The 24,862-nt window shown below is 34.7% G+C and overlaps 2 protein-coding genes across 3 annotated transcripts in view; one reads left to right on the forward strand and one right to left on the reverse strand.

Annotated features, from left to right (window-relative positions):
- The first annotated feature begins 1,491 nt into the window (after positions 1 to 1,491).
- LOC149478675 (uncharacterized) lies at positions 1,492 to 2,328 on the forward strand. The gene has a single exon (XM_089708691.1). It carries the CDS (start codon positions 1,492 to 1,494, stop codon positions 2,017 to 2,019), a length of 528 nt encoding a protein of 175 aa, XP_089564817.1. The 3' UTR covers positions 2,020 to 2,328.
- A 4,267-nt stretch (positions 2,329 to 6,595) lies between these two features.
- LOC149478676 (uncharacterized) overlaps positions 6,596 to 24,862 on the reverse strand; it is a 41,454-nt gene continuing 23,187 nt past the window's right edge. Inside the window, exons 2-13 of one of the 2 annotated variants that reach the window (XM_089708640.1) lie at positions 23,333 to 23,449; positions 17,846 to 17,978; positions 16,927 to 17,123; positions 16,254 to 16,400; positions 15,758 to 15,870; positions 15,235 to 15,349; positions 14,458 to 14,572; positions 10,922 to 11,059; positions 9,721 to 9,896; positions 9,034 to 9,172; positions 8,540 to 8,645; positions 6,596 to 8,053 (exon numbers count right to left, since the gene is read on the reverse strand). In XM_089708640.1, the coding sequence (XP_089564766.1) occupies positions 7,852 to 8,053; positions 8,540 to 8,645; positions 9,034 to 9,172; positions 9,721 to 9,896; positions 10,922 to 11,059; positions 14,458 to 14,572; positions 15,235 to 15,349; positions 15,758 to 15,870; positions 16,254 to 16,400; positions 16,927 to 17,123; positions 17,846 to 17,978; positions 23,333 to 23,449 (1,698 nt within the window). In that variant the 3' untranslated portion in view covers positions 6,596 to 7,851. The remainder of the gene's footprint in view (positions 8,054 to 8,539; positions 8,646 to 9,033; positions 9,173 to 9,720; positions 9,897 to 10,921; positions 11,060 to 14,457; positions 14,573 to 15,234; positions 15,350 to 15,757; positions 15,871 to 16,253; positions 16,401 to 16,926; positions 17,124 to 17,845; positions 17,979 to 23,332; positions 23,450 to 24,862) is intronic. The other variant, XM_089708641.1, reaches the window with a different exon arrangement.

Raw genomic sequence — 24,862 nt, forward strand, 5'->3', positions numbered from 1 at the left:
TATAGTCAAGCGATATTGTCTGAGACAATCGATCGACCGCAACACGCTACACGATAAATTACTTTTTACGTTCACTCCATACTTTTCGTACGAAGCGGTGCATGATTTAGAGGCAGTCACACGGGGCCGCTGCCGGCGCTCGCTCGCGGTTCTTTCCATACATTAAACGGTTTCAAACTGGCGGATATCCCTAGAGCCCCTCGCTTCGAGGCCCCCCTCAGGGCCAAGAGCGTTTGCCTAGCGGAGCGCCCCCGTTCCCGGTATGAGCGTAACATTCTGAGCGCCGATTCTAAACATTTACGATACTCTGAAAAACAATTCATACATAAACCGATAAAAAATACCAAACGACAAGCAAAACCGAACAATGTTTTTGTCAGGCAACAAAAGAGAAAAGTCGTCGAAAAAATACCTTGCTCTGTCGCCATTCAAAATCTATCGATACCTATGACTTACGCTGATGAACCTAGAACGACCCATTCGACCTCCAAACGCCAAAATACATGCAACATACGTTCTGATAATAGATCTTTTAATTCCAAACAGGTCACCGACGTCAAGAGGCTGTGTCAGACGGTCGGCGGAAAAGAGACGGAGAATAAGTTACTACTGCAGATCAGTGAAGCCGAGCAAGTGTCCGACTTTGAAAGGATTCTTAATTCTAATGCAATACTGTGGGAGCGCGCTCACGGTCACGTGTGGCACAAACAAGTCGCTACACACACCCCTACGTCTCTGCTTCCGTCGCGACCTCGCTCCTCTTATTCGCTCCGAGCTGTAAGTCAAGCTTATCACTATCTCTTTCGGCAGCACGAAGAATCTCTGCAGCCTCTTATAGACAAATACCGCCAAGATAATGTCAACGACCATAAAAATCCATCCGTGAGCTTATTAGAAAACAATTGGTACGAAAATCTTCAGGATTTGTCCGAATTTTATGAAGACGATCCAGCGTTACAAAAGGAAATCGAAAGTATAACTGACCGAATTATCGCAGAAGAAGTTCGGACAAGTGAAGGTGAACAAGCAACGACTCGTAGTAATTTTAATGTTAATTTAGCTGAGCTATTTGGTCTTCACGTAAACGGAGACGGCGTGTCTCCAACTCACAGAGAAGATTTAGGCCCATCACCAGCAACAGAAACAAACGAAACCTGCGACGAGAAGGAATGGCTCGATCCGATTATGAACTCGAACTCCGATGATCGAGAAAATCCTAGAGACAACATCGGTTCGAGCGTCGATTGTCTGGCTCAAAACCTAAATACGGTTCAGATTGATTGCGATACCAATGTGCCAACAATAACGTTTAGTAATTGTTGTGAAGGTCGTTCGCGAGCCGACATACCTAACAATACAGACGTCGTCATCCATCTGGCCGTGCCCGCAATTGAAAACTCTGATGAATCCCGCCCGCCAATGATGTGACCTTCATTAAGGATCAATTCTACAAATTAATAGGTGATTTGTGCTGTGGTCGCTCGTTCATTAATGACGATGATCGCGTTAGAACCGGAGCAACCGAGACCGACGGAGGAAAGGGTGCCGAAAATAGAGGCATCCAGCTCACAGAGGACCTTAACCCGCTCGAGCGCGATAAGCCAGAAATCTGTCGACATTATAGTTCACCCGGAGAGTTCCAATAATCCTCTGCATCGATCGAAGCTGGCGCCCGTGAGGTCGGCGTCAGATTCTCAATCGTCGGGCAAGAAAATATTGAACTTGCGAAAGACTAAGAACTCGTCGATCGAGTCAACAATGAGTTTGCCAAATCAGAAGTCTTTGGAGAAGAAACACAGTAGTCTTCGCCACCAGAAGTCGATCGTGGCGCACTCGGACATCACACTGAGCACGCAGCCCTCCATGTCGGACGACAGGAAGGCGCTGCGCGAGGCTTTATATCAGGGTATCTTCCATAGACACAGACGGACGATTTTCGCCGTCGGCTCGTTCCTTAGAATGCTAAGAAGCAAAACGTCCAATTACGACTCTATTAGATCGGAATCAGATGAGATATAGCAGTTAATTAGTTAGTTTAGCACATAATATATATAATATACGTTGGTGATGCGACAGACTGCAATGCTTTTTAATGTTATTCTATAGTTATAGTGAATGATGTTGTTAGATTGATAATTTGTAACGATTGTTTTGTATTAAAATGTTCCTAATTAGTTTGGAAGTGTTTTATTCTCTGTTAGGACCCGCTCGTAATAAAGATCGATTTAAAGTTAACAATAGAACCAAATAGGACGTTAGAAAAGTCTTAAATAATGTTGTAAGATGACCTCGTTCCATAATGAGATTTAATGTATTGACCTATAAACCAAGTTTCTTCAAGAGAAGAGTGAACCGGTACCTACTAGGGAAGCGCGTACCATCTTAGACCGCATCTAGCTTTCCATCAGGCGAGATTGTGGTCAAGCGCTTCCCTATCTAGAGTAAAAAAAAAGTTTGGGAATTTGAAAAAACTAATGTGACATGATGATTGGAAGTAAGTAGTATTACAGTATCGCGTGACCTTAGCAATTCAAGGACACGCTTATCGTATTCCCAGTTACCTTGACTTTAAAAAATGCGATATCGTGTTGTGGTCACAACACGTGCTTTATTTTTTTTATTGACAGCTGACCTACTTTCTGTCATTTCCCTAAACAAGAGATAAATTTTGGCGGGAAAAAGATAACAAATGTGTGTTTACATTATTTTACAATTTATTATGCTATTAGAATGAATTTTACTAAAGCAGATTAATTGTTGTTGGAGGAAATATTGTAAATATGAATATTGGTTAAGAAAGAACCTGTGGTAAAAGTCCAATTTACAAACATTGAGATAATATTACTATACGTATGGAGGAGACACCACGAACAAAAACTGTGCGCCATTTTTTTGCTCTAACTAAGTTTTAAAAATTATTATCTAGTTAGGTTCTTACCGATGAAAGTTATTCCTTTGCACATTTCCGTATTATTTGTATTATTTGTGCAATATCGTAACACACACGAAGGCATATTTGATGCGTTTCACTTTAAAACCATTAAAAAAAACCGCTCAACATACAACGCCATATGGCGTATGTTGAGCGGAACATAAGTGAGGCGGTGTCGTCTCCATATATGTATATCTCAATGTTTACAAACCATTTTTTTCACAATTGACCAAATAATTTAATTTAATAAAAATTAAATCGGTATGGTCCTATTTTAATTTAAATGTTAATCATTATGCTTTTCATAGTAGGGTATTACGGAAAATTAGAGTATGCCATTTCATTGAGCTTAAATTAGAATAAACGTATATAAGAATCTATTTTTATTGATAGTAACACCAGATTATCAACAATATTGTCAAATATTTTTGCGTTCCATTTTTGAAGTAGTCGGTGTTGCTATAAATATAAATAATAATAGCTATTTGTTTTAATTTCGCGTTTGCAAAAAAGAAACATACATACGTAGAAAAATAGATTGTTGACACATTTTTGGAACATTTTATGCACTTTTTATATATTTATAATCAAGATTTTTTGTATTTGTGCTGTTGTGAATAGTAAGAAAGGAGATTTTGTAATTGAAAATAACGTAATTTTTGTAATTATATCATAAGCTAATTAATACTTTTTTCGTTACACATGTAAATAATTTTACAGGATAAAATAAGTTGTATGATTGGTTGAATTCAGTTAAATTTAAGCTCAATACTTTTTCGACTGCCAAAAAATTAATTAAAAAGTATGCAACTTGTTATGGAAATTATAAATGAAATGTTAAACATAATGTAAAACATGAGCTTTCTGAATAGCATAGTTAGCTTTGTAATAGAGAGGTAATATTTTTTATTTCTAGGCAATCGGCCACATTCTTTAGCGATGTCATTAAATAAGTAATACAGTTGTGTTGGGATACATTTTTTGTATAAGATAGAATACCAAAAAATCATTTTTTTAAAGTATATAAGAATGCAAGGAATAACTGATATGGAAAAATGTGAAATAAATAAAGAGAGAGACATTTTTTAAAGATTTTTTTTCTAGTTATGTCTGTTTGATATATCATGATGAATATAATGTAAAAAATATAAAGTAAACAGAGTTTTATCAATCAAATGACGATCACAATATATCTATTTAATATTTTGTTTCGTGTGATTTTGTCTCTCCCTTTATTGATATTTCAGGAAAACTTGTGGTCACTGAGTGAGAAATGGTAATTTTACATAATAAACGTATTTTATGAGCTTGCATAAGGTACTTGAACAAAACAAATTGCAAATATATTTTGTATTAATTTAGAAATTAATTCACTATCTGTGTTACCATCGTTTATTTAAAAAATCGTTTACTAGCTTCAATAAAACAGTTTCAATAGTATCTAAAATTAAAGAAATATCACACTTTATCCAAACTTCCTTAAAAAAAGCGTGCATATATGCCCATGACCGTAACTACTCATTCTAAAATATAGGTCAAATACTTTCAGAAAACATTCTGTTTGTTACCGTCAATAGTTCTTTCAGTATGAATAATTTAAGTGTTGAGTGTGATTTTAACTCAGGGCACGGTATAGGGCAACAAACTGGTCTAATTTATTATGCACCCTTTGATAAAAATAAAGTGGTGTTCTTAGGGTTTATAGTGTGAAAAACAGCCACTTCAGTCTAGGAACTATTATTACAAAATCAATTGGTTTCATTCAAAGCCTTTTTATGAGTACATAGAACCATTTTAAGATTTATTTATTAGGTTAGTATCTATGTAGCTAGTTTTTTCATTATTTTAGTGTCCCTACCTAGTTTACTAACCGAACCTTCCTTATGCAAGCCCAAAATACGTTATTCATAATGTAATATATATAAGTAAAAAATGTTTATATGTTAATAATTAGTGGTAGTATTCATTATATTATTTTTTAAGTTAACATAACATTCCTATTTTATAAATCGCTATCGTTACGTCACAATATTCGATAGTTGTATCGCAAAAAGACTGTTAAATATGAAAAATAAACAAAAAAAAATACATCCGTGTAAAATACTAACAGTATCCGTTTGTATGAATAAACTGTTTTTAACAATATGTCATTCGTTTTATTTAATTCCTAAAATAGGTTTACAGGTTCTACGAGTAACGAGGCATAGCTTTGGTACAGCATTTCCCTACTCCTGGGTAGTAATGTAGATAGATAGAAACTGGAATTTTAGATCAATCTTCATTATAATGTTTTTGAAAAAGAAGTTACATTAATTTTAATTTAATTTAATTTATGCTTTAAACTTTTATTTTCACTATGCTCGTTTGATGTTCGTTAATTTATAATCCTACAATAGTTTTTCACTGGCTATCGATGAAAAATCTATACTAATATTATATAGCTGAAAAGTTTGTTTGAACGCGCTAATCTCGGGAACTACTGGTCCGATTTGAAAAATTCTTTAGGTGTTTGATAGCTTATTTATCGAGGAAGGTTATATAATATCATCAACAAGAGCTGAGGATTGCGGTTAAAACCGCGGAGCACAGCAAGTTAGTTATAATCAGTAAAATCACAAAGATTAGTTATCGAAGAGAATGGATCTTATCATTAAAATATAATAGCATGTTCCCGTCGAGGTGTGAAGCAATGTCAAGGTAATTAGAAATATATATTTGTGTCTGTTTACCATGCGATTATTTAATTTAATTAAGTGGCAAGGTTGTCACGTCCAATTTTTCACCCTGGCAATATTGTTTACATTACTTAATTGCTAATGGAGGCACGTGTATTTATAGCAGTACTCTATCTAATGATGATAGATTTACTAGTACACTTAGTAATGTAATTAGCTTTTGTAATATAGAAATAGTTTTTATTGTCATTTATGGGTCCTAGTTTACGCAAGTTTAGTTGCTTGATCTGAGATCAGCAGGCAACTGTTGGAAAAGCACCATTCACGTTCCTTATGGCACCTAAACATTACAGAACTATGAAGATGAAAGACGCTTAAGAAATACTGAACGGATATCTATGATTTTGCTTCGATGTATATGTGTCCATTTTTATTATGATAGTACCTATTTGAAATCCTATATTTATAAGTAGCCGTGCGGAGCCAAGGCAGTTAGTTGAACATCAAAACGCCATCTAGTTGAAAATTGAGTAAAGCTATACTATTGTTGTATAATATATATCCTCTTTGTAAACTAGTCCATAAATAATGTTTATATTTTAGATATGTATCTAGAACTTATTGGGAATCGAACCCACACTTATTCAGTATGTAAACTTAGTCATAAAGAGGCTGCATTGATATTTCCAATATCTACCTATCTTACGACATGACATCCATACTAATGACGTAAAAGCTAAAGTTTGTCTGTAACCTTTCAACGGCTTAACTACTGAGCCGATTTTAATTAAATACGAACTATAACTGTGTACAAGATCGAGGGTGTAAAATAAGCTATGCACTGCTTTTTCACAATTCAAACCCTAAAGGTTTGAAAAAGGGGATTTACGTTTACAGCTCTGGCCAGCTGGTTTTGTAAAAATTAAAAATAGTCCAGAAATGAAATAATTGATTTATTTTCCAGGATTGATAAAATAAAATAACCGAATACCATATAATTGTATTTTATTTATTTAACCTCGTCTATTTCAAGCGATATTTCATTAAAATACTTAACATAAACTACACAACAAATTATATTGATAGATACACTATCGGCCGAAAATACAAAACTTTGGTTTCTAGCTTGATATTGGTGTTGCATACAATATATACATGATTTATACAGCGTATCAAATAACATGTACTTAAAAATATTTTAAACACATTAAAAAACCTAAAGATTATAATACATTATAAGTTATAACAACGTTATTGCATTTTTTACACTAAGAATACATTTTTAATTTGACACAACACGGAATTTATGTAAAAACAACTGAAAAATATATTGCTTAAATTTCACCTGTATAAATAACGCACAGTATACAAATACAACCAGAACCAGTAGGGAAACTTCATACAACACGTTCGAAATGGCTCACAATTGACAGATATAAGAATACCCTTACGATTCTCGTCAACACGCTTGCTTGTGTCCGTGAGCCATTTCGAACGTGTTGTATAAAGTTTCCCTACTGGTTGTATCTGTATACTGTGTTTATAGGGAAAAATGAAAGTATTCAACACGCTGTACAAAGCAATTCACTCATTGCTAGTTATGTACGATTGAAGTCCATCAGACATAAAATAAGGACTAGACCTAGATATTGAAACGGACTCGATTCACTAACGTTATCACATAACTGGTCAACTATATTTACAAATAATAAGCTTAAGGCACAAAATAGCTGGCTTCAAGCCTACTCTATAAGGATATATACAATGTTGGCCCCAAAATAACGTCGGTAAATAAATATCGCACGTAGAATTCAACGCTTTAATATTATTTCTAGAGCCTCAGACAGTCTTCGATAAATTGCATAAATCACAACGCATATACATTTTGGAATTTTTGATTTTATATTTTCGACAGCTACTTTGGCATTTAGAGGAATTTCAATGATGTCATGATATTAAATCGAACCTTCGAATAGAGATCACGCATACAGATAAATTTTACACTAACATGACTATGATAAAATCATCGATATACGTAGACATATAATTTTTTATTTATAATTATTAAATATTCATCTTTCAAATGCTTTAAAATAAGTTAATTTCGACGTCACAGATAAAAACAACACCATCCACGTAACAAAACATTACTTGACGATTTTCACCCACAAAGCCTTCTCCACTAGAACTTGCTGGAAGCCGTTATCAAAGTCAATCACTTTTACAATATTTCGTCTTCACAAATCACGCTTTTTTCTTTCCCTTAGTATCTTCGGCGAATATATCTTTATATTCGTTGAGTAGTATATCGACTACGTTGTTCTGTTGTATGCAGTCGATGGCTATTCGATGGGCTTGTTCTTCTGGAGCCCAGAGTAATGTGGGACCAAATACTATGGCGAGGTTCGCTGTGTGCATTCTGTTACGCTCGCTGTATTGGGTCACTCTGAAAAGAATATTTTATTATAGTTGTAATAATTTAAAAGATTAATATTATTAGTATTATAATAAAATTGTATATGTTAATATATGAGGTTTAATTGGCAGGCTTGAATCGAGGTAATCCTTATAATTATTGTAAATCCAAATTATAATTTAATTCATAATATTATAAATGCGAAACTAATTCTGTGTGTCTGTTTTTCACGCTTAAACAACAGAACTGATTTGAATAAACAAAAATAGTTTGAAACCTAAAAGTTTGTCATTTATATGACAATTGCTATATTTATTTCCTACTAGCAAACCGGGCGAACTCCGTTTCGCCACCAGAGACACCTTTTCTTTGCTATAAACCTCACGGAACCCGAGACCTTTCCAACGAATGCAAAACCGTGGAAATCGGTTCGTGCGTTCTGGAGTTATAGCGTCAGGAAGGAAAACCCGACTTATTTTTATATAGTAGATAATCCCTATTTTGATAAATACTCACTTTAATAAATGTTCGAGGAGGAATTTTAACGTATCTCTATTGCATTGAGGTAGAGACTGCACTATGTCTCTGAACTCTTTGACCCTGGCCTCCCTTGGTTTGATTGCTGGAAAATTAATTATCATAATTTAATAAATAAAGCCTTCATTTACATAAACTTCAGTGTCATTTAATTGAATATTTTTAAAATAAATGTTTTAATTATACTTTGTGTTGATATAGTGATCTATCAACGCACAGCCGAAACCACTGGACGTATCGGGCTGAAATTTGGCATGCAGGTAGATGTTAGGACGTAGGCATCCGCTAAGAAAGGATTTCCCGAAATTCTTGCGGGAACGGGGAAAAACGGGGATGCACGTACAAAGTCGTGGGCGGAAGCTAGTAATACATATTATAATCAATGGTTTATCGACCCAAATAAAGTATTTAAAAAATAAAAATATATAAAATCAAATATATAATATTTTAATAGGTTTTATAATAATACTCACAACAAGCAGCCAGGACTCTATCGAACATGGTGCAGGGTATGAGAGGCTCCTTCAGTTCGCGGAAGAACAGTTTCAGAGATCCGGTTAGCACGTGGATATCTGTGTTGTTTTCTATAACTGATATATTGTTTTGGTCGATCTGGAATTATTAATAAATGGTTTTAAATAGAGAATATAAAAAAAGCAGTCGTATTTTATTTTTAGTTTTAAAGCTATATCATTTCATTCTTTTAAATGCATTAATCGGTGAAAACGTGGGTTCGAATCCCGGCTCATGATTGTTTTTTTGTACTCGTTAAAATGCGTGGAAAATTTCTATTTATCAAAGATAATATCTGCGAAATTTTTCCAGTATGATTATCGCACTAAATCTACCCATCATTATCATATGAGATCTCAGTTTGCCTTTAACTCTGATTGACATCAAAAAAATAACACTAAGACTTTACAACTGAAAATATTCATCATTATAAAAAAGAGCGTGTGTGCCGAGCACACGTGTCAGAAATGAAACTTTAACTGAATGACGTGACGCTATTGACATGACGCGACCTTGAAATTTTACTCTCAACGTGCCTAAAGAAGTTTCACTTCAAATAATCAAAAATTTCCTCAATCCCTTATGGGAGGCTCGTGTCCCAGCAGTGGGAATGATGTTGGCGGTGATGATGATGATGATGAACTCACCTCAAGCCTAATCTTCTGCACTTGGCTCAGATTCCCACTCGCTCGATACAAGCCGTCCGTGCACATGTTCTCTTCACTGCTCTCTATCTCCTTGACACACGCTCGAACGAAATCTGGTACTCGTGGACTTGTTGATGGACACACTTCTTCTAACTTGCGGCCGAATACTGGTTCATCTGTAATATTTAAATGATTATATTTAAAAAATTATATAATATGACGTGTTGATAATAGAAATGTTAAACAATATACATTTCGTAAACAATTTTTTTGTACAATGTCAAAATATATTTATACATTGATTGATGAACTATTGTTATTATATACAAAAAAGTTAAGTTTATACGATTGTCCACTTTGTAGTGGTAATTAGGTAACTAGGGCAAAAGCTAACTATATCATACACCTATATTGTATTTGTTACCTACCTATGTTAATATTACGATCCTTAATAAAATAAATAAATAAATATATTGTATATTAACACCTATAGATGTTAATGAGAATAAATTAAAAAGTGATAAGTACATATATGTTGAACGATTAGCAATGTTAATATTGATAACTAACTAGATACACTATCGAATAGGAGGTAATAAATTATCACATAGTGAAGACCATTTAAAAATTATTGCCAATCTGTTGTTTAAATTCACAAGGTAAAACAAATTGAAGCCAATGTAAAGTCTACGTGGGTTCTCTGTGGTTCTACGTTATCTGTGACAATTTGAATATAACAGTTATATACAAAACTTAACAACTAAAACTTAAAAACTATAATACAGAAATGATTCCATACTTTTTCTACAATCTAATAATCTACTTGTGTTCTAAGTGCTTGGTTAAGTTACTTAATTAAAATTTCTTATCACTACAAAACTCACCAGATAAGAACCCAAAAGAAGTCATCTTAGGCTCAATTTTACAACCATCCACCGTTAGAGGGAGAGGATTATTCTAGGTTTGTATTAAATGAAACACCATCTACATTACTTAACATCTATTATTTCACACCTCAAATCACTACACTTACCTTATCACAATTTCATCCAAAACACGCTTAAAATTTCGATTAATTTACCATAAAAAAAGCAATAACTACATTACGTGCAAAGCCAGATCGCTATACAATCTTAAAACTACATGTGCATCAAAACTGAATGGCAAAACTCCACACCAACTTAAATATTGCAAATCGAACCTTTGTAGATGCCTTTCTTCACAAGTACCTCCATAGCCGGCCGTTTTGCGAAGAATTTCCGTAATCTACTGCGCACGTGCGACTTCTGAATGGAAACTTCAGTAGAATCACTGAGATCTTCATTGCTACTGCCGCCCGCTGAAATAATCGATATTCGGAATAATTTTAATATTATTTGCACAGAAATAGGGTTAGAAGCAAGAAATTTAGAGGACCAAGCCGAATACATTTGAGAAGGAAGCGTGTGCTGTTTAAGAAATAACCATACACCCCCATAGATATAGTCATATTGAAAAGAAAAGATTGAAGGTTTATTTACATCCATTGATTTATTTAACGATCAGCATCATTAAGTAACATATAATAAAACGTATGCTGTATACGACTTAAAGTAACATGTAATAGATCACGACACTGGTTAGATCCATTGAGACATACACAATTCAGGGTAAATCTTCAAATTTACCTTGCCATTATCCTCGTCACCTTTTTCATCCAATCAATGACGAAAACGCCTCTGAAGTACAAACAATTTTGATCAAACTTCACTACCATATATATACAATATATAAACGTAATCAACTAGAAATAAGGCCGATAACGGTATCGTCGATATCAAAAGATAAGCAGGAAATTGTATTGTATGTAATTGAAGTTACCGATTACGAACAAATTACGATAAATATTCCGCTTTTAAATATTTAGAAAACAATGCTAGAACACGTCTTAAGGTTTTAAATAGTCATTCTTAACTAAAATCTCTATGGTGGATGGTGAATCATCGTATATTGTAATAAATTTAGTATAAACCCTGAACAAGCACTTAGATCACAACTTAATGCGTACGGTGGAGATCGTATGTGAAATGCTGAGATCCAAAAAGACTTTTCAGTTTAGAATGATGAGCCTTTTCCTTGGGACTGTGTTTCGGACTGGTGGGGCTTTTCAAGTAACCGCTCTCTTTCTCAGCAAAGTGTTTTGATATATTCGGAATACTTTTAGAAGCCAGTTTTGAAATATCTGGAGTACTCTGTGATTTCTTGGGAAGACTCTTGTTTGGTACATTATTTGAAAGGCTATTACTATCCTTGTTCTTATCTGGGCTTTTAGGACTTTTAGGGCTTTTTGGCTTCTTCTCCATCTTCACTTTCAACTCGGACTTTCCGACTTCAACAAACGAATTAACTATAAAGTAGTCCATTGCTAAATATTCATTGTTGAAATTCATGTCACAAAACACTTCACTTAACCATGCATTGAAACATAAAAAATAAACATCACTGTGTATCCAACGTGTAAAGACTTAACATTTAAATATTGAGTACATTAAAATTAGAATAAACAGTTAATTCAAACAAAGACGTAACACAAAGGAGTGCCTTCCGTATGAACACACCATCACTAATAAATACGGTATCAGTAACAAATTATCTGATAATACAATATTGCAGAATAAATGCTTATCAGTCAGATATAGATTATTTTGAAACCCGACGTGGTCAAGGTGGATGTTGTGTATAGAAAAACTAAGATGGTCACAAAGCCCTACTTTTATTAATACTAGGTCAGTTTTGATTTTGTAATAACATTGTCTGCAAAAATAGAAAACCCTATTTAGATATGGACTCAAACTGATACGAATTCATGAGTAACTCCAGTTTACGTCAATGTAGATGTCCGATGTGTTTTAACATTTAATTTATAAATGCATTTTTAATTACGATTATCTTACACGAATGCAGACGACGGAACCCGTCCACACAGCCGCAAGTCATCATCATTTGTATCATCACTATGTCACCATTATCACCAAACTTTTAAACAAAACACTATTTCAAATACTGAACTACGGATAACCGAAAAAAAAACACACTGGCAATTAATCACAATTCATGAATTTAAAAGTAATTAATTAAGTAACTACTATTTTAAATATAGAACTACCGATGACTTCAAATAATTATAAAATGACACCGGCAATTAAACGCAATTCTTGAATAAAAAAAGCACAATTTCAAAAATAGAACTGCGGACAAATGTTTGTGCGTTTAAATACGGGAAAAAAACACTGGCAACCAAACTCCTGGATTTAAAAAAGTGTTCTATCATTAATTAATTAATGCATTTGAATTTCGAACGTTATTATATGACTATGACGCGTTAGGATTATACCATCCACGCGCGAACTAACATAGTAAATGAGGAAAAGATGTAACTGGGAGTTAACCAGAAAGCTGATTCATTAAACCCAAGTAGGTAGATAATATCAGAATAATGTTCGTTCGTTAATTATTTAGTTTTAACGTCAACATTTTACTGACGTCTGTAGGTATTTATTAGCACAGATAAAGAGAATGTAGAAGCTTTAGTATGTCATAATGAAGTAAGCCCAACTTTTCTAAGTAAACTATTTCGATGACGTAAATAGCGCTAAAACCTTGATTTATTATCTGTATTTATACAATCTATGTTCAGAAATTTTTACGTATTCTATAGTTGTGCATGAAGAGTTGTGTGCCGAGCACACGTGTCAGAAGTGAAACTTCTTTGGCAAGATTCAAAGATAAAAAAACCAAGATCGTCGCCTTACTCCTTGACGTGACGGTATTGCCATGACGCGACTTTGAAATTTTACTCTCAACGTGACTAAAGAGGTTAAACTTCAATAATAACTAGAATGTTAATTTAGTATAAATCATACACAAAACAGATAAATATATATCCCATTTGATGGGTTAAGTCATAAAATTAAAGGAAACAACACAATCTGTAGCGAATTGTGACTAACACGTTGAACCAAGCAAAGTTCACATTCTTAATAATAATAATATTTCTCGGAACTTCCCACAATAAACAGTTGTTCTACACTTTGAACATGGTTATATGTGGAATTAAATGTAATTGTAATTAATCTGCTATTCCCTTTTTTCGTGAATTAAAATAAATCCAATAATACTATCTATGTTTATGTATGTTATATATAATTTACCTATAGAAATAACTCAATTCTTTCGAAAAGTGTTCAAAACTTCTACAGCTATCTCAAATAAATATCTGTATGTAGAGCAAAGGGACCATACTTCAAGATAAGTAGATTACTATACCCAAAAAACTCTAAATTAAATCCTAAACATATCTATATATATAAAACTCAAAGGTGACTGATACAGTGATCTATCAACGCACAGCCCAAACCACTGGACGTATCGGGCTGAAATTTGGCATGCAGGTAGATGTTAGGACGTAGGCATCCGCTAAGAAAGGATTTCCCGAAATTCTTGCGGGAACGGGGAAAAACGGGGATGCACGTACAAAGTCGTGAGCGGAAGCTAGTTCTATATAAAACTACTAAATCCAAACCTACCTTAAAACTAAACTTAAATACAAATATTACTTTACCCTTAAAACATAACCTAAAAAAAGCCATACCCACCTTTTCAAGACCTTTAAAAAAACTTAAATAGCACAAGTTCTTTCTGCGTCCACTTGACCTAAAAAAAAAACCAAAAAATTCCCATAAATACAATATAACTAACCTTTCTGTTTTCTAGTAGCATGTCTAGATACAGGCGGAGTTCGTCCCAGACTCTCTAGATCCGTGTTACTGCTTTGGTATTGAGGGCTCGGTCTGTCGTCGAGTACGGGGGGACCCTGGAAATTTATGTTGTATATTATTTATTTTATGGTAATAAATAGATTTATTGGAATATAAGGACTTTGATAATTTACTCTAAAATAAGAAAGCCCAAGTAGTTCAGGCAAATATTGATGGAATAATTGAAACTCTGAAAAAAGAATGCAAAATGGAACAGTTTGTTCAGCTAGATTGCTAGAAATACTTTTTTTGTGTGAGGTATAAGGTATTAAAAACTATGGAAATAATCAATTTACATTAATTGTTATAATATTAACCTTTAATACGTCATATTATTAAAAAAAATACTTGGATTTAGCTCATACCAATAACTATCAGCCGTTAACGTTGAGCATGTTTGATATTTTGGAATGGTATCCGTCTTACGCTTTTTCGATCAGCTCACGTGTCCTGACGCGAGTTTAAGATTTTATACCCATTACAGAAAAAGTGCTCAACGCCGCTAAAGATGTTTTCACTTTAAAAATTATGACGCGCGGTGTGTCCCTTAGACACATAAAACTGAAAGAATAGAATGAATTCGATTGCTCTGGCGGATCACGAGTGGCTGAGTTGGTCAGGCATCCGCCCCGGAATGGCGCGAAAGGATGCGGGTTCGAGTCCCGCCTCGTGATCGAATTTATTTTATTCTTTAAAAATTTATAAATTTATTACTTACCAATTTATAAATAACATTCTGTATACACTTTAACAGACGTTTGGCGCTATCTTCACTTTCATCTTGGATGAGATATTGGTCATGTTCCACTGTTAGTACTAGGGAACGGGTGTGTCTGGAATAGAGAGATTTTATAGAATTTTGTATGTGTAAAAAAATTTTTGTATTAATATAATTTGAGAGAAATCAGGTAAATGTTATACTTATGATAATACATCAGTCAGAATCGACATTCGATATCGAAAATTTAACAATAATTCCAAAAGTTTTCAAACTTCGGTCAAGTGAATGGTTCATTGGGACGACAATAAATCTCATTTTGCAACCTTGTCCGCAGTCCGGAACATTGTTAAAATTGCAATTAAATTATTTTTTTGCTGTATGGTTGTGTAAAAAATTCCAAAAGTTCTGCAAACTTGGGGAAGTTTTCGATATAATATTTGATATCACGTATTAAATTTGCAATCAATCTAAGTGTACGTTGTTCTACGTGTAGTTTGCGTGTATGTCTGTGTATACATACCGTCTAGTATGCATCTGTATGCACTGTACAACGTGCGCGTTGAGCAGCGGCAGAACGAGCTCAGCGCGTGGTGCGGTTGGACTTGGGGGCGCGTTCATTGGTTTTGGTAGCTTCTGGAGGACAAACAGACAGATTTTTATATTAGAAACTTTTACGTATTATGTTCAAATAGATACATTATTATTGAAATAATTGAGGAATTGGTTCCACTCATAAACAAGTCGACAAAAACGTCCGAGCGGCGTTGTATAGAACATTCAGAAAAGGACCTTATTTCGTGGTAGTAATGTCCAAAGTCTATTGTATATACGCGTAGGCAGAGTTTTTCTTCGGACAATTTTTGAACGTGACGTTTTGTTTATTCTTTTTGGTATGGTTATTGTACGTCAATGAAATGCTCAAGTAATAAAATTTTCTTTCACTTTTACTTGGAATAAAGCTTTTTGAAAACAACTAAACTTAGCCTTGTATTATTAATTCACTGTATTTAACTTACCGTAGCATAATACGTCCTCTGGTCCTTATAAAACACAAGAGCCGTGGGTGTGAGTATCATGTAGCAATCCGTCCAATTCTTCTTGCTTTTCTTGCCGCCCTCGAAGAACTTTGTACGTTTTACTGGCCCTTCGTATAGAACTGTTGCCTGTAAACAATTTCGTATATCTTAGAATTTAAATAAACATCACGTTAAATCATTATAGTAGCACATGGTAAAAACCACGAACAAACTACGTCTTTATTTGTAAGTGTACGCTTCTAAATACAGGAACATAACAAGACATCTAGAATCAAATCAACGCAAAGCCCAAACCACTGGGCGGATCGGGCTGAAATTTGGCATGCAGGTAGATGTTAGGACGTAGGCATCCGCTAAGAAAGGATATTGATCAATTCTACCACCAAGGGGATAAAATAGGACACGAAAGTTTCATTATACCATGTAAATTTATCTTTTCCACGCAGGCGAAAATGCGGGCAAAAGCTAGTTTAATATATTTTGTGTCCAATCTGTCATGTACGGAATACCTTACCTCTTTACATCTAAGCTTCTTGGGGTGAGTAAAATTCGTTTTATTACTTCAAAAGGAATATTTTCTCACCTCCCCTAGACCATTCCCACCTAAATAAGAAATTCACCATTTCCTTACCTACATAGCTCTAATTCTTACCTCAATAGGCACATGCATGAGTCTGGGTGAGGACACAGGGGCCCTCTTCTGTTTGGGCGCGACCATGGACCTGGACTTCCTCTCCTTCTTGCCAGGCGCTCGTTCCCGGACCTCCACGTCCAGGCTGTCGCCGGAGGAGGAGGGGGGGAGTTGGAGGTGATTGGGACGACGCGCTAGAAGGTTCTCTGTGGAACCACCTGAGAGGGAGATGGGTAAATTATATCTGGTAAAGCTAGATCTTCAATGCGAAGGGAAGAGATAATTATGAAAATACTCGTCAATGGAAAATGTTGAAAATGTAAGTTTCACCGCAACAAAAAGCCTATATCATAATCTAGCTTCCTAACTATGGTTAGATACAAAACATAAAATTTATTCGTTGCGATGTGAAAGAAATCGGAAAAATGTTGGATAATAGTTGCCTGACAGTGTAGTCACTTTCACATTTTTTGCGCATTCAGACAAGCTGTCGTACACATCCAAGCTTTTCCAATAAAACTTTAAATGCTATGAAAATCCGTTCGTATTTTCCAATATTTTATTTTATTACATACTAGCTTTCCGCCCGCGGCATCGCCCGCGTTTTCAGAGAAAAACCCGTTCCCGTAGGATGTCCGGGATAAAACCTATCCTATGTCCTTTCTCGGGTATCAAAATATATCTATACCAAATTTCATGCAAATTGGTTCAGTAGTTCAGGCGTGATTGAGTAACAGACAGACAGACAGAGTTACTTTCGCATTTATAATATTAGTATGGATTATAGAATATGTGTTACGTGCTAGTAGGTACAAAATTATTAAGAAAAGAACACTCAGCATTCAAAGGAGCGAGAAATCCCGCCACATCATTTCTTACATTACTTCTCGAGACTATATGACATTTTAAAATTATATTATTTCAGTAAAGAGTCACTTACCCAGTCGTTTGCTGACCCATAGCGGCGGGCTATCACTGTTCGCTTTACTAAAACTCCTCTCCAAGTCAAGACGGCTGCGCTCTGACGTCGGAGACCAGTTCCACGACTTGGCTGGTACGTCTTTTAGACTCTCCTGTAACAAGGTATTTGGTATTTGAGTTGTGCTCCAGCTCCTTGTGTTATATGCAGTTTTGGTATGTTATTCTTTCTTAACATTTCCTTTTCATGTCTGATATTTTGCCACAATTTTATATAAAGGGTAATGAGGTTTTATCCTGAGTTGGACCAGACATTAATGTACTTAACGAAAAAGTAGCATAACAATTAAAATTTAGTTATTGGTACCTACTGATCCTTATGAAATTAACGAACACACACACAGTGAGCAACTAAGTGTATTAAAGTATGATATCCAGGACAGCTGTTGTGTTTATTTAGTTGCGCTCTGTGATGATAAGAGTAGTTTCAGTATACATAATATTATGTGTAAATAACGATGTTCTGAATAATTCATTTCCAGTATTAAGCTATTGCATAGCTTCTATCGCGGGCCTTGAGCGCGGGGACCGAATCGAGAGATTCCGTAACGAAGAAAACCTCACGCTCCCCACTCCGACGGGCACGGAGGTGTGGCTTGAAGGCATAAAATGCAATAGCTTTACCGCGGCAGTCCCCGAGTGCCACACGTCCTTTTTTTGCCTAAAGTGACGGAAGTAAAGAAACGCCGTTTTATTGTTGAAGGACTTTAGTGGGTATATAATATTTTGACTGTAAATTTATTGGGCGTTTCCCATTATGGATCGGAAGTAAATCAGCTGTGTATATGTAATATTATGGCGTTATAACTTATATCAAGCTCAATAGTTTTACATGGATTTGCATATTTGAATGAGAGAATTGTTAAATAAAAACTTTAGTAGCAATCCAGAGTTATAAGATATGGTGTGAGAATATGGTACACCATCTCTACCCTACCTTTTGACCCTTATATCTACCGGATTATTAGTACAACTATTTCTACTATTTCATGGGAAACTACCTAATATTATTTCATGGGAAAAAAGTTGTAAATTGTCTAGTATGTCTCCTGAGCAGTGAACTGACCTTCATTTCATGGAGATTGGAAGTCTGTATAAGAATGAATTATTACGTGTGCAATTGACTTGCTTGACTCGTGTCATAAACTTTTCATATTAATTTAGTTTTTAATTACCGTCACAAAGTACGAATGCTATTAATAATTTCAAATATATAACTAAATGGTTATTATGTATGCACTTTGTGGTTTTGTGTTTCAATACAGAAATGTTGTTGTAAAAGTGAGCTCTATTACCAAACAATAAGGTTCAAATTTAACAAGTAAAACTCTAATCAAACCCACAGGAATTTTATGTCACATTGGTACATTACATACATTCTAAATACAATTTATTAATAATATTAAATACAATATTTTCTCAAACTTAGTTTTCGCTACGCTTTTTGATATCAATATCAGAAATTTCCTTTCAATTAAGCCAGAAATTGATAACGAAAGTAACAATCTTTATCAACTTCCGCATTTTTATTTCTCAATATAAATTCGGCGCCATATTTCGAGAATTACACAGACTAAAGAATGTACATAACATTTGAAATAAATACTTATATAGCAAGGTTAACAATTATCAAAGAGGGGCGTACAGATCGTATTAATAGGAATAGACATATCTCATTTTTCATATATACAATATTATTGAAATTACAATAACAGATTCCTGCATATTAATAAATAACGCGCATTACCATAAGTTACCACATAAACCTACTTCCCTCTATTATCTATGCCTATATCTATGACCTACCTCCCGAAACCAAGTCTTGCCACGTTTTAACTTAAACATAATCACTTTTTAACCACCATATTCAATTCCACAACACTACCTACATATTGACACTGAATATATTAAAGGAAAATATAAATTTATTGTTTAACATGACACACGGACATTTTAGTGGCGTGTAGACGCATAATGATATGGCATAGTGTTGTAACAGTTGCTAACATCGATGTTTTGTAACGAGCAATCGATGAATAATTGGCACGCTCTAGTGTGGTAATTTTGATTTATTCGTTACAATTTTTTCATTGCACGCGCTGATACTTAATAGACACAGTGCTTAGTGGCCGACCAACATACTTTTTTGTTGAGTCGATACGTGCCCACATATCGACATTCATACGTTTCTCATAATACTTTTAAAACAACGGTTTACTTTTCTCGTCTTCTTAAACATGAAGGTAGGATAAAATCTCAGAAACAGAAGCAAAGAGATATATATATATAGATCCAGATTCATCTTCATTCAAAGATAACCTATAATTACTTAACGGCTAACCTAAGATGCCATAAAAGCTGAAAAGCCTTATCACACACACATATCTTATATTATTATTTACGCGGACTCTAATTGTAAGTACTTATCTATTAAGTACATCTATTTTTACATGAAATAATGATTAGATAATGTATCTTACAGGAGAGGGATTTACCTTTCTCAGTTAGTTCAGCTTTATGATCTTTCTTTGAAAAACTGTCTATTTTATCACTTATCAATAAGAAAAACGCAATATTAGTTCGCAATCATTTTCAAATTTATCGTGAATTAATCGATTAACTCGATTCCGCACTATCGACATCGATAACACATCCCTATTAACTTTATCAGCGGTCGATTCGCTGTTAGGAAACGCTCGTTCTTATCTTTGCTTTATGTGCGCTGATTACTGCCGCAATTCAATGAAAGCATTGCAATTATTGTGATTTAATTCAATATTCAATATTGCACCAATATTTAGGAATTATGGTCGTTCAACGGATTTAAAACAGGATTGATTCGTCATATTATCATGGTGACACTTCAGATCAAGTGTCCCGTCCGACTAGGGCCCTTCTGGCCTCCTCCACTCAAGCGATAACCCAAGCCGAGGTTCGAGATCCCCGTCAAGGGGGGCCCTTGCGCATGTCGCTACCAGGGTGAACCTTCAGTTCACCCACGCGTCCGCGTTAAAATGTAGAAGCCCTTCTGGCTAACAATGAAAAACACCACACAAAAAAAAGACGGGTTGCACTCCGGGAGTGCCGGCAGAAGTGAAAACTTGATTATTAACGTTGAGCATGTTTGATATTTTGGAATGGTATCCGTCTTACGCTTTTTCGATCAGGTCACGTGTCCTGACGCGAGTTTAAGATTTTATACCCATTACAGAAAAAGTGCTCAACGCCGCTAAAGAAGTTTTCACTTCAAAAAAAAGAACAAGTGTGGTCATAGAACTGGGATGCTAATATTAATTTTATGCCTTGACAGTATTATTTACTTCATTACAGAAAAAAAATCAGTAGGATTAAGTAACTGCAAGAATCAAGCTATTAGCTTATATATCAAGCTAATATGTTCCATAAAAATTACTGATGTAGGTACCATGTGAATATATTTGTAGGTTATTTTAGGCTATGAGTGTTTTTCTGGAAATGCACTTGTTTTCTCTGTTTGTTTGGAACCATGAACTTTTTTCTTAACTTATTTTTTGCCATTTATTTCCTATCAAATATTTTTTCTCCATAATTCAGAAAGCATCACAGTTTTACATCTCAGTCAAGAGTCAGGTCTTGTATCAGGTCTAATATATGAATACGCGGCTAAAAATCAAAGTCAGCCATGGAATATCTATAGCCATAGGAATTTTAGAATACTTAATATTGTAGAATTCTTATCTACAAGCAAAATTTATGCCAATTCGGTTGAAAAAGGGTTGAGTTTTTGCGTTAAATATGTAGTTAGTAGCAAATACATTTAAACTTTCGGGTTTCCAGACCAATCCGCGGGCCTTCACTAGTTATTATTATTGTCACAATATAATATTATAACAGCGTTTGCGGTAAAGGTAAATGGGTGCAAAATACTGCAATCAGCATTGACTCATGCGTGTCTTATCTATTTAAATGAGTATTGGGAACGAATGTTGAATGTTTAGTTTCTTGACAATATTCGCTTTATATACTTTATATTATATAGAAATAGCTATAGTTAACTTCGTGACTATGGCTTTGCTTTTGTGGACTATCTTATTGACCCAATGTACGTATTGGGTCGAAGGCAGTAGATACCGTACAAAAATGTTTACCCTCCGACTCTTTCAATTCGCAGCAGAAGCTTAAATTCCGAATATGTTCTAGTTATCTTCACGCTGAAAGTCATCAAAATTGGTTAAGTTGTTTTGACGCAAAACGTACATTGATGTACCTACCTACGTGTACACATACCTACCTTTAGATATTAGTTATAAGAAACAGACAAGAATTTGAATTGTCTTCCTTCACAACCTTGATATAGATACTAAGCTACTTTACGACAAAGAGAAACTAGAATTCTTGAAGTCCCAAGTGGGGTATGCAAATGTTAATGCATTTCACGCCTTCACTGATCCATTTTCTTTAGCAGTAATCAATTTACCGTTGCCAGCAGACAGACATAATCAAATATTTGTACTTCCTTCCTCTCAACCTTAATATTTTAATCAGTTAATTACTAAACAAAATGACCACACACCAATTTCAATGAGCGTTTCTCACATTAAAATTCTCATCCATTGAACGATTCGCCGGATGCGCGGCCGCCATCTTGAAACGCACATTGTAGTCGCGAATAATTAGCCTGTATTAACACACGGTTTTGGCGCGAAAATTTGAATCATTCGACTATAGTTTGCAAATGACTGCCGTTCTTGTTTCGTGGGTTGGATGAGTGTGGATGCACGTAGGCAGGATTTTGATTAAAGTTGTAATAATTGTAAGTTGTATATAAATAAAATCGAATTAATAAGTTTGGATTTTAATTAATTGTGATGGTAGTACCTATCTAGGATTTATAACCTACTAGACTAGATTATAAATCCTATCCTATCCTATCCTCTTCTTATTTTTTAATGGTATAATTAGAATTCAACATATTGTTCCGTAAGTTGACAGTTCAATTCACTCCATACTAATATCACTAATATTATAAATGCGAAAGTAACTCTGTCTGTCTGTCTGTTACTCAATCACGCCTAAACTACTGAACCAATTTGCATGAAATTTGGTATGGAGATATTTTGATACCCGAGAAAGGACATAGGCTACCTTTTATTGCGAAATATGTACCACGGGCGAAGCCGGGGCGGACCTCTAGTTCACTATAATCAATAGATGATTGAGAAAGTATTTTGCTTCGTCAGAATATTATGCATTAGTTTTTTCTTGAATTCGATTATACTCGAACGTTAGTAATTGGAAACAGTAACTCGCTATGAAACGTTCTTAATATCACAAACAATCGCAACAGATAATACCATCACTGAAATTGACATTGACATTTCACATTGACAGATCACTTTTTTCTCAACTGTCGCCACACCTTGCTTACACTAGTGACTAGACACTGGCGAAGACAGAGAAGTTGCCATACCTCGGGATAGTGTATCCGCTGGTCGCGCCGGGGCGGGCGGTACTGCGTGATGCGCGGTATCACGAGGGGCGGCCTCCGCTCCCGCGTGTACACTTCGCACTCCTCGGGGGTTATCCACTGTGGAGAAAACGATACGTAAATATATTTAAGGTATTTTTATATATCACTTGTGATAAATAAATTGTGAACATAATAATTAATGTAGTTTTAGATTTACAAAATACATTCTAACTCATTAAATTATTGTATTGTCACTGCATGATCATTGATATGTGTACAAAGTTTTTTTTAAATCTGCGCGTTTAAGTGGGTCTAAATCCAGTCTAAGAAGTCGCTTACATACAAACATTAGGTGAAGGTGGTAAAGTAAAAAATTGGAATACATAATATGCTTTCAAGAATACGTAGAATAATATTACAATAGCAATTGGAAACCGTAGATTTGCAGATATTTGATTATCGTACAATTCCTATAACACAAAGATATAGAAATCATATCCCTCCCTCTTTATTCAATGGATTGAACAAAAAAAAACTAAGTAGTTTTCTATATCCTTTTTCAGCCATCTACCATTTAGTCTTGTGAAAATCGACTTTTTCCATTCTAATTGTCCCTTCAAAACATATTTTTTAAGTTTTCTTCAAACTCATTGCAAATGCAGTCATTTTAACAATACCCACAATTCAAGATATTTCTCTATACATAATATATTTAAACACAGTAGGATGTTCCGGCGCCTGAAATCCGAGATCTCCGTGAAGGAAGTCAATTTGCGATGAAACGTTATCCCCTCATCAATGATAGTCTGTGTTCAGATACATTACCATATTTCCGCATGTTTATTGGTATTTACAGTTTACTAGATATAGGTTTAGGATTGTAGTTAATAAGGAATGCAATGCTAATTTAATTAATGTTATAGACTTATAGAGTAAGATCCGCCAGACCTCACCTATATTCTGACGGATGAAATGTGGACGATTCCGGGTAGTGTTAGTATGTGCTACCATCGTATGTCTACCCGCTAGCTTGGTCAATGGGCCAATTTCCAAATATCAGGTGATGAAGGTTCATAAAAACAGCACTTACTCCTTAGAGTCTTATTTTCTCATGGCTGATTTACACATATGTCGCCGCTTTCTGTGGGCCATTTCGCTTTACAGACGTCTTAAAGCTCTCAAAATTATTAAAAAGTCATTGAAATAAGTGAAATTCCATCAACATGAGTCCCCGTAAAAGATTTTCAACCTCTCAAGTACTCTCAACCGCTGGTTACCTAAATTTTCGTAATAAACGTTCACTTTTTTTAAGCACAATGTTTTCTAAGATTGTCCACTTCAATGTAAGATTATAGTTTTCATACATCAATATATATAGATGCCCTTATAATAAGACTCCGCGTATTCAAACTACAGCATAGATAATAAATAATTTCGTGAGCAGGATACAAATGACATATAACAATATAATTCCGGACGCAGTGACGCTGTCTGATTATTAAGTGAATGGTTCCGGGTTCGATTGTGATT

Source organism: Colias philodice, chromosome 21 (assembly GCF_061535455.1).
Source record: "Colias philodice isolate Cphi_HAF_F1 chromosome 21, ilColPhil1 Martin Lab GWU primary, whole genome shotgun sequence".
NCBI classification, from domain to species: domain Eukaryota; kingdom Metazoa; phylum Arthropoda; class Insecta; order Lepidoptera; family Pieridae; genus Colias; species Colias philodice.